General features: G+C 35.1%; 1 protein-coding gene across 1 annotated transcript in view; it reads right to left on the reverse strand.

Moving 5' to 3' along the window:
* Positions 1–937: 937 nt before the first annotated feature.
* VPS13C (vacuolar protein sorting 13 homolog C) overlaps positions 938–16585 on the reverse strand; it is a gene marked incomplete at its 5' end in the record, with an annotated part of 79594 nt that continues 63946 nt past the window's right edge. Inside the window, 7 exons of the mRNA XM_026059358.1 lie at positions 938–2734; positions 5708–5791; positions 6057–6180; positions 7532–7623; positions 14533–14647; positions 15263–15386; positions 16148–16193. Of these exons, the coding sequence (XP_025915143.1) occupies positions 2633–2734; positions 5708–5791; positions 6057–6180; positions 7532–7623; positions 14533–14647; positions 15263–15386; positions 16148–16193 (687 nt within the window). The remainder of the gene's footprint in view (positions 2735–5707; positions 5792–6056; positions 6181–7531; positions 7624–14532; positions 14648–15262; positions 15387–16147; positions 16194–16585) is intronic.

Consider the following 16585-nt stretch of genomic DNA (forward strand, 5'->3'; position numbering starts at 1 on the left):
ACGCTCAGTAATACTGAAATTCTAGAGCTTCATAAAGGCATAAAATCTGCCAGGGATGGAAATCACTTTGTTGCCACACTGTGAAAGTCTGCCTAAGTCTTTGGAAAAAGATGTTCCACTTTGCACTGCAGTATCCAGTTGAAATTCAAAGGTTCTCTGAAAACGCACTCTATGCCAACAACGCCTCATTCCTACACAGCCTACAAGATCTGGGTAAACACAGTATAAGCATTGGAAACCTATTAGTTCCAAACATCTACCTTCATTTAAGCAACAAATGAGCATGGAATTCCTTAGCAAATCATCTCACATGTCCTCTTTACTGCTTGGTCCAAGTGGTAGAGTAGATTGGTCACTACTTCTTCAGCTGGACTTTTTAGTGCTATTTACCAGTTGAAATTCTGCTAGCAACCGAAACAGCAGACACATGAATTTTAAAACCAAAAGATGTTCTATAAAACCCTACTGCTTCTTCAGATTGTTTAAATAGGGAGTTATTTCACTGTATTTACTTACATATAAAGTGAGAAAACAATATCAATTGTTTACAATTCAACCCACAAAGCTTACAAGTAAGAATGAGGAAGAGAGGTACAGAACTGAAGAAAGCAGAAGACTGATTCAGAAACCTGTCATCAGAACCATTTTAAGCTCCAATTCTCTACCCAAACAAAGGCACAAGGTACCTTCCAGACATGCACTAAAAGTAGGCAGAAATGAAATCACCCATTTCAACCAGAGTTAAGAGACAGTACACATATGAACTATCCTTTACATGCCAGACAAGAAGCTGAAGGAAATGCTGGGCTGCATATAGCTCTTGTGCAGTACAGTAGTACAACAGTTTTCCCAGACTTTGCTAGCATCATGTGGCAAATCAATACCATATGATAGTATTTTATTTTTGAAACAGTGTCATTTAAAAGCATACCACAAATAAATGCATATAAAAATTTATTATCAACACTTTTTTAACATGGGGCTTGAAATATACACAACCTTGTCAGCTAATTTAGTTAACGTTTAAGCAGGACTTTCTAGAAAACCAGTGATATCACAGAGTTAAAGGTTATAACACATTTTTTCCATTGCACTAAACAATATTAATAACCTTGTCTGTGTAAAAGCAATAAAATCATGGTTGCAGATTTTCTCTAGAAGTTCTGTTTGGCAGCATACTTTCAAGTATCTTAAGCTTCCTAATTTTGGTGAGATCTTAGGTACGCTTTCAAAGTTTATTATAGAATCCATCAACATAACACTCAATGGACAGTTTATATTCCAGGCCCAGGTCTCATGATTGCTGCACTTACTGAATGGATTTATGCAAGAAAGTTCTCATTTTTAGCTACTAAGTTAATATTGGTAGCTATTTAGCTAGTACAAAATGAAATAAAAAGAAGAAATCATTCACTGATTGTTTCCAAGCTATGTAAGTTGGAAAGAGCATATTTACAAGAGTAAGTACATGCAAGGGCATATTATATCATATTCAAGAGCCAAAGATTGACAGCAAGAACTGAGTTTACTGATCACTCAACTAAAATCTGTTTGCTCGTATAGTTTTTGATCCAGAAGGCTACTTATGTAGTATGTGCCTAGTGCTAAGAATGGAAGTTGTTTCAATAAAGTTAATGGAATTAGTCATCCCATTAAAAACTAGACATATGCTTTGAACAAGCTTAAATATCTTGCTAAATTGACTCTAACAGTCTTCAGCAAAATAAATTGCCACAAAAATAATGCGTCAAAACTGACTTTTAGCTTAATTAGATAGCACACTTCCAGTGAAACAACTATACGCTGAAATATGGAAAATTACTTTTGTTTAAGCCTTGACATACAATGCCATCTAAAAAAGGTGTATTGTACTGTTTCTCCTGGAGAAGTCTTTACAGTGATACAACCAAAACCATATTAATGCACATGACAAGTAGTAAATAATATTTTCCATTTATAAAGTGTAAATTTTCATTTACAGTGTGAACAACCAGATTTCAAAGTAAGCATCTCCATGTAACAATAGCCTATTTCTTTCATACATATTCATTCTTATGTTACTCAAGGGTGCAATATTTTCATGACACAAAACAGACATGGATGAAATTATAGTGGTTAAAGTGTATACACCTCTAATTTAAAGCAAATGCTGTTTAAAAACAGAAGTTTTTAATTAGTTTCAATTAATAACATAAGCATTTTAGTTTTCAAAAAGCTAGAACCACTATTACTTCAACCCCTTTGTAAACTGTAACCTTAGAGTGCAAATTGGTAACCACTTTTTTTCAGAATCAATTTACAAGAATTTTTTGACACTAAAAATAAAAAAAAAAAAATCAGAGTGGGAAAACTTTTTAGAGAAAGCTGTAATTTCTAAAGCCTTAGATGTTTATTTCAGAGTAATTAAATTGATAGTTTTGGAAATAACATTTTATCCTAAACATATACTTCCCATTACTTTTGAAAAGCAGCACAGGTTTTTTTTAATAAAGCGTTTATGACAGTTAACTTCAAAGGAAGACATCAGATGTATTTTATCTTTATTTTCTGCATAATGCTTCCATGTTGCTTCTAATCAATTTTAGGGATAAGATTGCATACCAAAGGTCAAACCCGACAAATCCTGACATTATCAAGATAGTGTTGGTGGTTTCTTCAACTGCAAAGATGCTTGCTTCACCAGCTTCTGTTGTTTTCTTGCTGCCTGGGCTTCCTCAATGGCACAACAAACCCTCTGTAAAGCAACACATTGGGAAAAAAAATTGGAAGAAAATTAGTGTGTGCAAACCGCAGTTTTCTTCTACAAGATGCTACCAAAAACACCCAGTTGAACAAATATTCATTAGTACATACATACATGCTGGCCAGTTTGTCTGCCTTAAGTTAGATACATAGCTGCTGATTCATGTGCATAATATTGAACACAGAAAAAGCTTCTGTCATGTCATCAATCTACTCAGGTTTTTCAAATAGTAACATTAGTGATGTTATTCACGCTTACCTAGACAAACCTTAAACTAGATAAACAGATGATAAGCAAGTGACATTTCCAATACTATATGCACTCAATAGCTTTTGAAGTCAGGCCTTTCAAAGGTCCAGCATTAAATTCATCAGCACTAAACTCATGGCAAGTCAGCCTATACAATCGGGAACTAAAGCCAGTATCTTAGTAACAACAATACACCATAAAACAGCAGCAATTGACATTTAAATAGCCGTTTCACATCATATGTAGTGGTCACTAACACAAGCATAATGATTTTCTTAAAGATACAAGGCAGATAATGCAATACAAAAATAAAGTAGCACAAAGCAGCTCTTTAAGAGGATGCATCTCTCTCTTTGCTGAATTTCCCCTACTACGAGCTGAAAAGCCTTTTAAAAAAACATACAGATCAAGTATTGCAACGTACTAGATCCACTAATTAGCAGGTATATCAACTCACGATATCCTTTGTTCCTTTTGCTACACATGATCTTGGTGAAAGTTTAAAGACCATAGGAATAAGGTGGTTCTTTTGATGAAAATTTACTATCAGAGATCAAATTAAATAATTTTTTCTCTTCTAAAAAAAGATTTGGAAAAAAATTATATATATATATATATATATATATATACACACATATACACACACACCTACATCTACTAGTTCTAGCCTGAGGTAAAGGGCTATGAAAGGGGTTATGTTCAGGCCAAAAAAATCAACATTTTCATTACCTTATCTGGAAACACAAAAGCAGCATGGATTGTACTTAAAACAAGATATAAAGGCAAAAGTTCACAATGAAAACACTCTTGATAAACTGGATAAACAGCTGAAATCCACAAAAGGATAAATTAAAAGAGAACCAAACAATAATGCCCAACTGAGTTTAACTGAGCAAGGCAGTATGATTAAACCAATAACTTTTATTTAATTCCTCAATTCCAAAGTATCCATTCCTAGTGCTCATGACTGTTTACCATTAAACATATGTTATGCATAATAAATGTCTAGAGAGAGGAAAGTAGGGGTAGTTTGGATGGTCAGTCTGATTTTACCTGACAATTTTCAGCACTTATTGAAAGCTGAAGTGTTTCAAATGCTTATGAGTGGTTTTTTTTTCCCCATGATTTCAATAAATGGCATATAACAATGAATATAAAGATAAAGAATAAGTCAAGCTGGATGGCTGGACAATATTCATCAGAAAGTACATGAAGTATTTCAAACCCTTATGGACTTCTGGTAACTCAGGAAGGCTGGGGAAAGTCTCAGAGGACTAGGAAAAGGAAAACCCAAAATCTTTGTTTGTTTTTAAAGGAGACAAAGAACAAATAAGTTGCAGATAACCTTAATCTGATCTTACAACTTTTGCTTCCGTATTATTTTCACATGCTAACATGGGACACTACAGAAGCCATCACAGAAATGACAATTATTTGTAAAGCATACTTTTTTGTGGTCTCCTATAAAATTGGGATAGTTTTACAAGTGGGATCAATGGAAAGAGGGGAGATGCAAAGTGAAGAGTAATACTGATAAACTCAAGCAACAAAAAGCCATGAAAGACAAAAAGACTTCAGGACAGAAAAAATTCATCTTCAGTACATAAATACCAGTAAAGGAACAAGTTGTTAGGCAGTGACAAAAAAGCCTTTAAGAGAATCAAACACACAAGTTGTCCCTCTCTGTGTGGTGTGGCCTACAGACATTGTATATTGCCCCAGCTTTGGTCATGACATTAAAAGATGCAGACAAACTGAAAGTATTTAAACAAGTCAGGCAAAAGCTCTATTTGGAAGGCAGGGCATAAGAAGCTGCTGAAGGAACTTTCTCTTTAGAAAAGAAACTGTGAAGAAAATATATATTGTTCCAATATGTAAGAAGATGCTTTAAAATGACAGCATGTATTTTTCCTGCCCAGTCCACTCCATTCTTTGGGATGGATTACTCAGTTAAATAGGAGCAATTTGACCCATATTCTGACTGCTGGCTTGCCATTTACTGGAACTACAATATTAAGTCTCTTCCAACATGCTGTGAACCTAACTGATCCCATTTTTGCGATCAGGGGAAAACTCCTCCTCCCTCATGATCCGATACAAATACACAGTGAGACATGTAGTTTTCTAGGCAAATTCTTCCTTTGTTGAAGTATTGTTTACCTTGCAATTTAGAAAATTTGTTAGCCCACGTGAGTTAGCTACAGGACTCAACCATCCACATGACAAGAACTCCCAAAATACATCAGCTTCCCCAGCAACATGAACATTTACAGATAAATGGTAGAAAATCAGGGGAGAGAAAAAAAATAAAATCAAGAAAGTCTTTTCACACGAACATACACTTAATGGGCAAACACAGTGCTCTTGAAATAATGAGGGGGCAGCAGAATTCAGAGGTACATTGAATCCTTGAGACCATAATGAAGTTAACCAAGCCCATTATTTGAATTTTCTTTTACTGCACTTTGATACATGAAGCATAAGACAATGTAACTTCAACCCTAATCTACTATTGCATATACTTTCTTGAATGCTTTAACCTGTCTAATCCTACTGCAACTTAAAATAATTTTTTAATGAGAAAGTATGGTAACCAGTCCCCAGGTACAACAGTCCATTCTATACCTGGTCTCTAAATGTTACTGTCTTTTTGACATTCTGAGTTTCAACAACTGTTAAAAATATAATAAAGGAAGAAAAAAGAAAAGAATATACCTTTGCTGTAGTTTCATCCTGAAGCTGAATTGTCTTTATGCATTCGCGACCCATACTGTCCTTCCTTTGGAACATCCCTTGATCCTATTGCAGAACAGAACAAAAATGTAGTTTGGATGACTCACATGACAAGAATGCAGAATCTGATACTGAAATGGCTTGAAAGTCAACCTCAAATTAGATTTCTACATGGCCTCTATCCAACCCAACCCATACTTCCAAAAAATCTGAAGTAATTCCTTTCTCATAGTTCCACAGCTAGCAGTTAGAACCCTTAAAAGAATTAGGATTATGTTTAGACCTCTCAATAAACACTATTAAATGAAAAAAAATTACACGCTTCTCTTACCATAACAGTGATTTTTAGCACACTTGCTTCATAAAAGGGACGGTGTGTAAAATCTTCAAATAAATAATCCCACTCTGTTGTTAAATGGCCTAAGATTTCCACTTCTTTTACATATATCACTCTCCTGTTCAGAAGACAAAAAACACTGAGTCATATTCCATTTTCCCTTGAACCATAATCTTATCAGAAAACAAAACAAAACAAAGAACAGAACTTAGTTTGAGAAGGCATTTTCTGCATGAATCAAAAATAGCCACTCAATAACTGAGGGACTAGATTTCCTTAAGGACTTTAAGATGACTACTTTGTCCATCAGTCTTATAGATGATTTATGTTAGAACATGGTATGCAACAGAAAAGTTAATTAAAACCCACCCCGCTCCCTCCAAATCCAAACATTTTACCACAGTTGATTGCTAGAGGATTTTCAGTTAATTCAAACCAGTGCACAACAGCCAGCCTACACCAGATGAGGGCAGTGAGACAGCTAACTACTGGCTACACAGTGACACAAATGCAGAGAAGTTAGACTGACAGATAAAGTTGCTAAAGTTTACAGTTGCTAGTTAGCTGCATCCTAATTACTTTAGGGCTCAAATGTCAGCACCAGTACAGCACTGATGTAGCACATCAATACAAAAGCAGTCTTGAATAGAATTAACCTAGAACTTTTATGCATGTGGACAGAAAGTAGGATAAGGAGAAAAGCACACATTGAGCTAAAGCAGCAAATAAGTAGGCCACCAAAAATTATCATTAAAAGACTGTGGTAGTATCTTGAAAAAGCTTGTTCTATTGCAGCATAAATTTTGAGGTGGGCTAGTTAAAGACAAACCCCATGGGCTGCCTCTTAGTCTCTCTTCATGGATAAGCCTATGACACATGTTCAGGAAGGTCAAAAATCAGTGACGTTTGGCATGTGGAGATCATAATCCATAGGCTCCTTTTCGTTATCTAAATATATTTACAAAGTTTTGATTCCTCAAACTGATTGTCTGAGACTAGTAACACCTTTCATTCTAAAAATCCCCTGAGGAGTTTAATATTACTTCATACTTGTATAAAAAAAATTTAAGACTCCAGTTAGAGTAACTTTTAATTAAACAAGACTGTAAAAATACGCATTATTAAAAGACTGGTTTGACTGTAAAGACTTAGCACAAGCTAATTTAAAAAGTCAGAAGCAAAGAAAACAAATGAGTACTTTTTACCTTCAGTATGATGCAAACATCACACCCCTGAGTCAATTAAAATGTCTTCCTAAATTAGTATTTAGTATCAACATCATTTAAGAGTTGATTGTCATTTTACAGTTTCCATAAAGGAAATAAATTGTAAAATCAAGAAGAAGAAAAAAGTTAAGGAAAGTACATGCACAGAGAATGGTAATAAATTTATTTTTTAGACTTATCCAAATGCCTGATCCCCAAGCTGAACCCAATAGTAGCTTTTAGGGAGTCTTCAAAACTTCATACCTATTGGTAACAAGAAGGTTTGCCCTTCTGCCTCTTGGAAGTGCACAGTGGTATCGATAGCTCTCTCTTTCTAGCTTTCTGATGTGCAATTTCTAAAACAGAAAATGAAAAAATATTTGGACCATAAAAAAAAAAACTCAGAACAGTGTTTTAAATTCAAAAGCCTTTAAAAAAAGGTTACCTAGTTGATCTGGTTCTTTAAAGGCAGCCTCTCAAATTCACTCCTGAAGCTGAGTCACTGCAACGCCTGTTCTCTTCCACTCGGCAGGTGGAACAGTGACGCTGCAGTGCCATTAGACTACCGGACTGGTCAGCTTTCACTCCTTTTTCTTAACATTTCTCTTTTTTTTTTTTTTTTTACCATTTAGTAATTCTCATTCTCTATGCCCCTCCTTGCAGGCATAATTAAAGAGTGAAAATCCTGTGACAGTATCTTTAAGGAATACAGGGCATGACCCAGACCCATAAAAACAAGAAGCTATCAAGTTACAAATACTCAATACACCACAAGGTCAGGCTTCTGAAGTGCCAGACAGAAAAGCTTATTAAAGATCCAAAATACAAGGGAAGATATAAAATGCAGATCAAATTACTGTTCTCATTCCATGTTTCTTTTAGACAACTACAACTCAAGTGACAAACTATGTGAATATGGAGATAGAAAAGTTTCAAATAAAAATGTATTTAAGTGCTTCCCAGCTATTTTTAGGTTCTTTATTAATTTTTGGATTAAGCATTTTTTCAGATTTCCTATTCTACACTTGCTGTTTAACTTAAGTGTAATGTTTTCTGCAACATGTCACAAAAAGCACCAGAATTTTACAGCATTCCATCAACTCTAAATAGCAGCATGGAAAAGTGTCTTGCAGTTGACTTAAATCAAGCTCACAATAATGCTGGCTTAATAGGCAAGAGGATTCAGTTAGATATATCAATATATCTGTGCGAAATGGATATGCATCAAAATGTCATGTGAAAATTTATAAAAAGACAAAAGTTAAGAAATGAGTAATGCATCACAAGTGGGCACCCAACCTCAAACTGCATCTGCAATCTGCGCAGACTACTACTTCTCATTCTATGAATTTCTTAGTAAGTAGGCAGTGTGTTTCTGTCCAAGCTAATTTGTTGCCTGCTTTTAACCCCTATGTGTTATGGGAAAATATACTTGGGTTACTAGTTCGAATGAATGTTAATCTTCAGGACAGAAATGATCTGCTGGTATTAAATATATGATTTCTGGTAAAATCTTGCATGCATTTCAAGTATTAGTGAAAGGTTGCTAGAACTCACATTCAGACTGTAATTGCCATGTACACTGTAATATGTAATCATTTCTAAGGAATCTTATCTGTATGCCGGTTTTGTTAACTGTCTGAGATCATGAATTCTCTGTGCAGCACATCTACCGCGGTAGCAATGTCATACATCACACATACATCTAAAACTAGCCACCAAAAGAACATTCAAGGGGGAATCCCTTAAAAGACCCACTCCCGTTACCATCCGGAAGGCTGGAATTACATGAAAGCTATTCATAAGCAACTAGAGAATGTGTAGAAGTGTCAACAATAGACCAGTGAGATTATATGGTCTCAGCCTTGGAAACAAGTGTTAGAAGGAGGACGTGCATAGCAACACTTTACCCTAAGAGTCTAGCCTAGAAAGCATCTGGATTCCATTGCTACTCAGGAAACTTAAGCACAGGACTCCAGTGCAGTAGTCAAAAAACATACAAGCCTAGTCAGCGTCACAAACCTAGTTAGGTTTCCTGACAGCCACAAGCCCTTTATATTCAAAAATTATGTCATTAATAGAAGGTGTTACAGAAACTCAAATTACTACAGTCCTCCTAGGTCACAAAGTAAAACCATTTATTGCTAAGCTCAAAAGCTTTCAACTATTGCCACACACTGAAGTCAACTGTGATGCTGAAATTTAATCTACAGTATATACCTCTCAAATGTCTACTCCATTATTTAAAAAAAAAAAAAAACTTAGTAGTGCCAAGACATTGATTGACACAGTTGCTGTAGTTACACATCTTTCTATTCAACCCTCTTCAACTAAGAATGTTAAATCAGTGCACAAAATCTTTACAATTTACACAGTCCACTTGTAAGTGATGTTTAATTAGCAAAAATGAACAAAGACTCTCTAAGCCAACACAACTACCTTTTTTGTTGTACAATCTGTTTTAATGGAACATGTGCAGCTTCTGTGTAAGAACATGAGGAAACAAAGAATGAATGCCACAGATCATCTGTCTGGAAGCAAAAAGCATGAATCTCACATCAAAGAGTAGCAAGTGCTTGTTACTGGATGCCCCAAAGTCAATTTGATGATCTTCATAGCAAAATAAGATCACGTTTGGTTTTCAGTTTACTGCCATTACTGTGGAATTCAGCCTCTAAATAACAGTAAATTTCTTAAGTTCTTTCTGATAAACTAGTGTGAATATTCTTAAAATGAAAGAAGGAGCAAAAAGTCTGTATACTGCCAGTTATTCCCTGTAAAGATAACTTTTCTTAGCAATTTAAATAGCTGAAACCATAAACTGATAAAATGACAATAAAAGCTAAACTTTACTATGTCTATCTTTTTATGATCAACCATTTGCAGGCTAAGGATTTTATACAGTTTGAGTAATATAAGCAGAAAGATCTTCTGTTTGTTCAGTTTACATCAGAATCAATTAAAACAGGCTTAACCTTTATTTATATTTGCATTTTATTTTCATACATTTAAAAATTTAACAAATACCTTGAAGTATCATCATATACTGCAATAGATCAAAAAAAGCCTTTAAACTCAAAGGTGGATTAAAAGTTCAAGAGTTTATATCAAGAGCACAGTTTTCCTGGATTTGCTCCCCAATAACATGATGGTTTTTTTAATCAATTCAGCATTTGCCACCAAAAAAAAATACAGGGTCCCCATCTTCTGTAAAAAATGTCACTTTCTGAGCATCTTAAAACTTTCTGATACTACAAAACATTCACAAAATGGAAAAACTGCTATAAAAATCTGCTCATCTCTTCAAAACACTGGCAGTGATTCAACCAAGAATAGAACCTGCAGTTTCTTGAAATGTAGCTTAGTATTCACTCTGCTACACAACACTGTCTGCCCACCTTATTATTCATAAAGAAAGTGTCAGCATTCTTTATAAAGCCCCATGTTTTAAAAGGGGAAATGAAACCAAGTAAAGCCACAGGCATCAGTACCACGAATCACATCGTGTCAGATCCCAAGTGCTGCCTCTCCGTACCCAAGCAGGAAGCAATACCTGCATTCTAAAAAGCACAGGCTAACAAAGCCAAAGGCATCACCTGTTCTAGCAAATCTCATCATCTACAAACACTCATCCAAAGATAAAAAAAGAAATCGATGAAATCTTATTTCTTGAGAATCAATTCTCCTAGAGTTACTGTATTTCTTCTTTGATTTCTCCAACGGTACATGCCGCACATTTATGTTTAACACACTGCATTCTACACCCCTAAGCCTGACTGTGCATGAACTAGAGACATGGCTTGCCAGACACCAAATTTGACTTTAAAGGTTTTGAAGTTATTGAGCAGATCCCCCTATAGTCCATATGCATTAGATGTAGCACCCCCTTGGAAAATGCACTAACCACCAGTTTACCGATGTGAACTGAACTACCTGATCTGGCTGCTGAACTTTTTCTGCAAAAACAAAACTTCTGAGTGGGAAAAAAATGGCTCATCTTGCAAGATTTACACATAAAATCGTCATAAGCAGAGCTCTAAGGTCTATGTCATCATATCTCTCTCAAATATGAGATTGCTTTTATCTAAGGCTTTCCCCTCCCCCCCCCCAAACCACTGGAGAGTATTAAGGGATCATTCCTGAGGGTTTCACACTTGTAAGCGTCTATTTATTTTTAAAGGACATGTGCATTAAAGCGAAACATTAAAAACAAACTATCTGTAGAAGAATGAGCTCAAAAGCAAAAAGTGACTACCTAACCCTTCCCCACGGAAAAGGGAAGGAGTTGAGAGCTAGAAGACATGCAAGAGCAGGGTGTTTGGAGAGGAAGGAACCATGAAACACAAGTTTCCCGTCAACTGAGGAAAGTCACCTTTAATTTAATACAAATGACAAAGTCTGTGAAGGGACCTGAGCGGAGGCGTTATTATGGCTGGAGCAGCAGGCTAGAGGCAGAGCTTTCTCAGATGAATTTGGATTAATCAATCAATTTAATGAAGTAAAATTCAGTGCAGGAATCAGGCATGATATACAGTCAGACAAAAAACTCCAAAAGTATATAATGGGGGCAAGAAAGGTATTTGAAAATAACTTCTACAACATATATAGGAGAATAATTTCTGGGCCAGTATTCGTAAGGCAGACAGTGAGTATCATGAAGCCATGAATGCAGGCAAATACAGGAAATAGTCCAGACAAATTTACATATTGCAATAGTCCATTTGTAAACAAAGCAAGCTTGTTCTCTAGCTCTTTTTGGAGGGGGAATGACACAGTGAGTTAAAGATCAGAGGGTGCTGGGACAGTACTGGTCATAGTGGGTCATACCTGGATCCAAAAATAAACAGAACTAGCACCTATGAACTGAGCTGCTTATGGAACATAAACTGAGTTATTGGGGAGTAAGTTTGTGAAGGCAAATGAACTGATCTTCCAACTAATCTTCCTTGCTAAAATATCCCATTTCCTGTAAAGACACTGTCCACCTTGTTTAGAATTTATATTAGAAAACAAAACCTCCTCTAACACCAACCTCTAGTATAAAATCAAAATCAGAGCGAATTTAAAAAGCTTTATTCAATTAACGGACTACTGAGAGGAAGAAACTATATTTAGAGAGCTACGCATAGGATTCTTTTTTGGTTAATATTCAATTCTGATCTACACAAATTAGGTCTAAGAAAAATACAAATATTAGATGTGCAAAAACCGCATGATATCCAATTTCCAGTGTTATTTGTGCTACCTTTTCCTTTCTGAGAGATGGAAAAAATATAACGCAACAGGAAGCACATTTCTGAAAAATATTGCAACCCAAATTATCATCACATTAAGAAATATTTCTGTTTTACTTAACAATACAATGACTTAATTTCACTTAATTAGCTAAATTAAAAATACGTGGGGGTTGTTAATAATGTAAGTTGAAAAGCAAAGCTGACTGTTGGCCAATATATTCAAGAATGACATGAGCAGAGAGATGTCTCTGCTCAAAGTTTATTCATGTTTATTCATAAGTAAATGATTTGCTCCTAGTTAAGCTTAGTTTGTTAATTTATAAGGTGTGGTATTAAAAGTAAGATTTATGGCATCACTTGCTTAAAAAATATATATATATGTGTATGTGTGTATATATGTATCTCCACATATCAATTTATGTTAATAGCTGTAAGCTTACATTTAAATATGTTGAAAAGAAAAGCCCCAGAAGATTCTGGGAATGAAACCAAAGTCAACTGAGCCTTTTTTTTTTTTTTTTTTTTGAGAGAGAGAGAGAGAGAGAGAGAATTTCACAGTTAAGAAAAAGAAGTATTAGTGTTTACCTGAAGTCATGGTGGTTCATCAGATGTGTAAATGGAAGGCCTATGGCATCTTACAGAAACCATGTATACAAGTTTTCTTAAAATTTATATAGAAACAGTATTTCTATATCATGAAATTGTAAGCAAGCATTTTCACAGAAGAAAGTTCTATTCAACACCATCAATTCTGCACAAGTATCAAAATATTGCTCTCTCTCTTCTTTTAAAGTCCCAGCTCCAAGACAACACTAACAAATGAACAAACTCAACACCTACTCTTGATTTTTTTCAAGTGCCTTCAGCAGCTCCCATACATAAGGGGCTAAACACTCTTAGAAAAACAAATGAAAAAGCTCCCTATGTCTCTTATCTTCCTCATTCATGTAACTTCACTTYAGATGGTCACTCAAGTTTCTTTTTTGCCCCCTCTTAGTCCAGACAACATGAAATGCTGTTTTGTTTAACTGCTACATAGAAAAGACATGAGTGACTGGGGGTAGGGGGAGTGGGTGGGAAGATGTTAAATTGAATCATGTCCTTAATATAAATACTTAAGGCAGATAAAAGACCATGAAGAAAATCAAGAAAAAATAAGGAAAATGTTTACTCCATTATTCCAGTTCTTGCTGCGAATGCCAGGAAAGAAAGAGAAAGAAGAGAAACATTAGAAATAGACTGAAAAATAAGGATTAAAACTGACATCTAGAAGGAAGTAGCAAATATACAGGCTTTAGTTTTAAAATGGTAATATATGTAGTTATTTCACACTAACTTTTTATCAATAAAATAAATATTTTTAGGTAAATTTTAAGAAATTTACCTAAAATAAGTTGAAATATAATTTAACTGGATTCCAACCATCTGGAACATGAAACAACTATTATTCATTCTCCATGCGCTAGCCACATCCAGATGTGGAAGGAGGCTAGATGACCATATGATGCCTGTAGCTATGACATATTAGCATTAAGAACAACACAAGAAAAAACAAAAAGGTGATATTTTAAGAATTCATGCAGATTTTGCAACTGCTGATACCAAAGAAAATTACTGAAATTGCATTACATACCAAGTAACTCATGTTCTATTCATTCCATTTAAGAATTGCTTAGTTTGTGAACCTGCTTTAGCTCTGTTTCTAAGCAAAATATTAGAACTGAGTGTCAGTGTTTCCACATATTTAAAGTGTTCTAAAAGTGACTTCTTTCCCAAGCAGGAGACGAGCAATTAATGAACATAATGTGTGGAAGACCATTTAACAGTAATGTTGCAGTTTCTCCAGTATATTCCGTTTAATACTAACACTGAGTCTTGTTTGTTATAGAGGCTTGCTAATGAAATAGGCTGTCAAATTTTAGCTACAGATAATATCTACCATAGATCCCAGCAGTTTTTTTCTAATACGATCCCTTATTGAATCCTTTAGGTTAGAGAAATTTAACTATTTACAGTGCAAGGTCATACCTCAAATAAATCATAACCCTCAGCTTCCACTCTATTGTACGGCCGGATGATGCCATCTTCATGAATAAGACGTGGAGGACGGAGATTAGAAACTTCTTCAGTTGATTCTGCCACCCTGCCAGAGACAGCAGAACAGTACCCTAGTAAGTTTACTACCGTTTTGAGTTTCATACTCATGTTGCCTGCTGTTTCCTCAAATTCTTTTTCTAGCACTACTTTTTCTTACAATACTTTCCAAAGCTGTGCTTAAAGCACAGAAAGTCCCTGATGCGCAGTTAACTGAATTTCAGACAGACAACATTTCCTCCTAAAATTCCAGTGGTCTGTTTTTCACAATAGGTTTAAATAATATTTAGATATTTGTATTCAGGAGTACATAAACCTATTTCAAAAGCAAAATTTGCAGTTAGGTGTTGTTTTATTTAGGTTTTTCATATGAACTTCATTAGCTTGAGGGGAAGGGAACGAAAGGAGACAACTGGCTAGTTGTTGCCTACCTGAACCACAACACTGCAAGACATATTCTGAAGCAGCAATTTTTAGACTTTATGGCAAAACGCATTCATGACAGGCTACTACTGGAAGCACCTCCAATACTGTACATTCTACTGCATATTGCAATTAAGGCAAATAATTTTGTGTCAGTACCAGATTTCTTCACCATCTGGTGCCCAGCACATGGAGAATTCAGCTGAACTGACTAGTCCAGAACTTCCCCTTGACATTTTACCTTTGAATTCCCTGGAAGGTACTGCTTGCCATATCTACGATGCCACCTGTTGGGCGGGCTACGACTCCTACAAGCCCCTTTCCAATTCCTTTAAAGAATCCAGCTGCACCTTCTTTTTTAGCCCCTTTAAAAGAAGAAAAAATTAAATTAAAAACAAAAAAAAAAAAGAGAGAGAGAGACTGGGATTGAGATTGTTTTAAATGACCAGCCTGTTTAATTACAGAATTAAACCATTACTGCTCCAACCTGCATTAGGACTGCTTTGTAGAGGAAATAGCCTCAAGCAAATGATTACAGACAATCATACTGATAACCTAACAGCCTTCACAAAAATACATATTGATCCCAACCATAAAACCAGATCTGTTTATTAAGATTTCTCCCCTTCCCCCAACCTTTGGAGTACCAACAGAGTGAATTAGGAATGAGACATTTGTCATCTCTAATGAACACGTCATTTTAATTGTTCATCATTTTTGCAGTACGGCAATATATTAACTCAGCATCTAATATATCTATGTGCCATTTGTATTATTGGATACTGTAAGGAAAATGTTCTAATTGCTAAAGCTTTTTCTGTTGGTGCTTATTTATTTATTTTTATTATTTTTACTATCTTTGTTCTAGCTTTAAACAATGAACTTGGTACTACAGCAAGCCCAACAAAATATTCAGTGACAACCACTCCTTATTTAGATGAAATAAGTTAACAGCTATAAATATATGCAAGTATATTACTGCGTAAGGTGGCATTTCAAATAAAAATAAAAAATAATCTTATGCTTCAGGATCACCGCATTTACATCTATATTTATTAAACTTAAACAGTTTTTCAGTATCTTACAATTTAATTTTTAAGCAGTGCATTGCAACCTTTGTGCTTACCTTCTACAGGTTTAGTGATTATGCCAGTCACACCCCCAACAACACCCTAAAACAAGGAACAGAATTAAATTCTTACTTAGAGATAGGAATACTATAGTCTGGTTGGGTAATCAAGTGTTTCTCATCCTTCATTTTACAACTTTTAGCCAAGTTCAATATCAGAAATAATGGGGTTTGGTGGTGGTTTTTTTTGGTTTTGGGGGTTTTGTTTTTTTAATTCTTAAGAACACGCTAACAAAGGGAAAAGAAAGAAGGCAAAAGACAGGAAATGAATAGATGAATGAACATTTATGCTGGCAACAAAGACTAACACATTTTTTGTAGAGTAGCCTTTCTTGTAATAATTAAGAAAGCCACCATTTCATGTTCACTACTAACAGAAAGCTGTCCATACTGCCCAAACTCCCTGTCATGAATGAGTGACACCAAATATTCAAG

This window comes from Apteryx rowi, unplaced genomic scaffold (assembly GCF_003343035.1).
Source record: "Apteryx rowi isolate R43461 unplaced genomic scaffold, aptRow1 scaffold_156, whole genome shotgun sequence".
NCBI classification, from domain to species: Eukaryota; Metazoa; Chordata; class Aves; order Apterygiformes; family Apterygidae; genus Apteryx; species Apteryx rowi.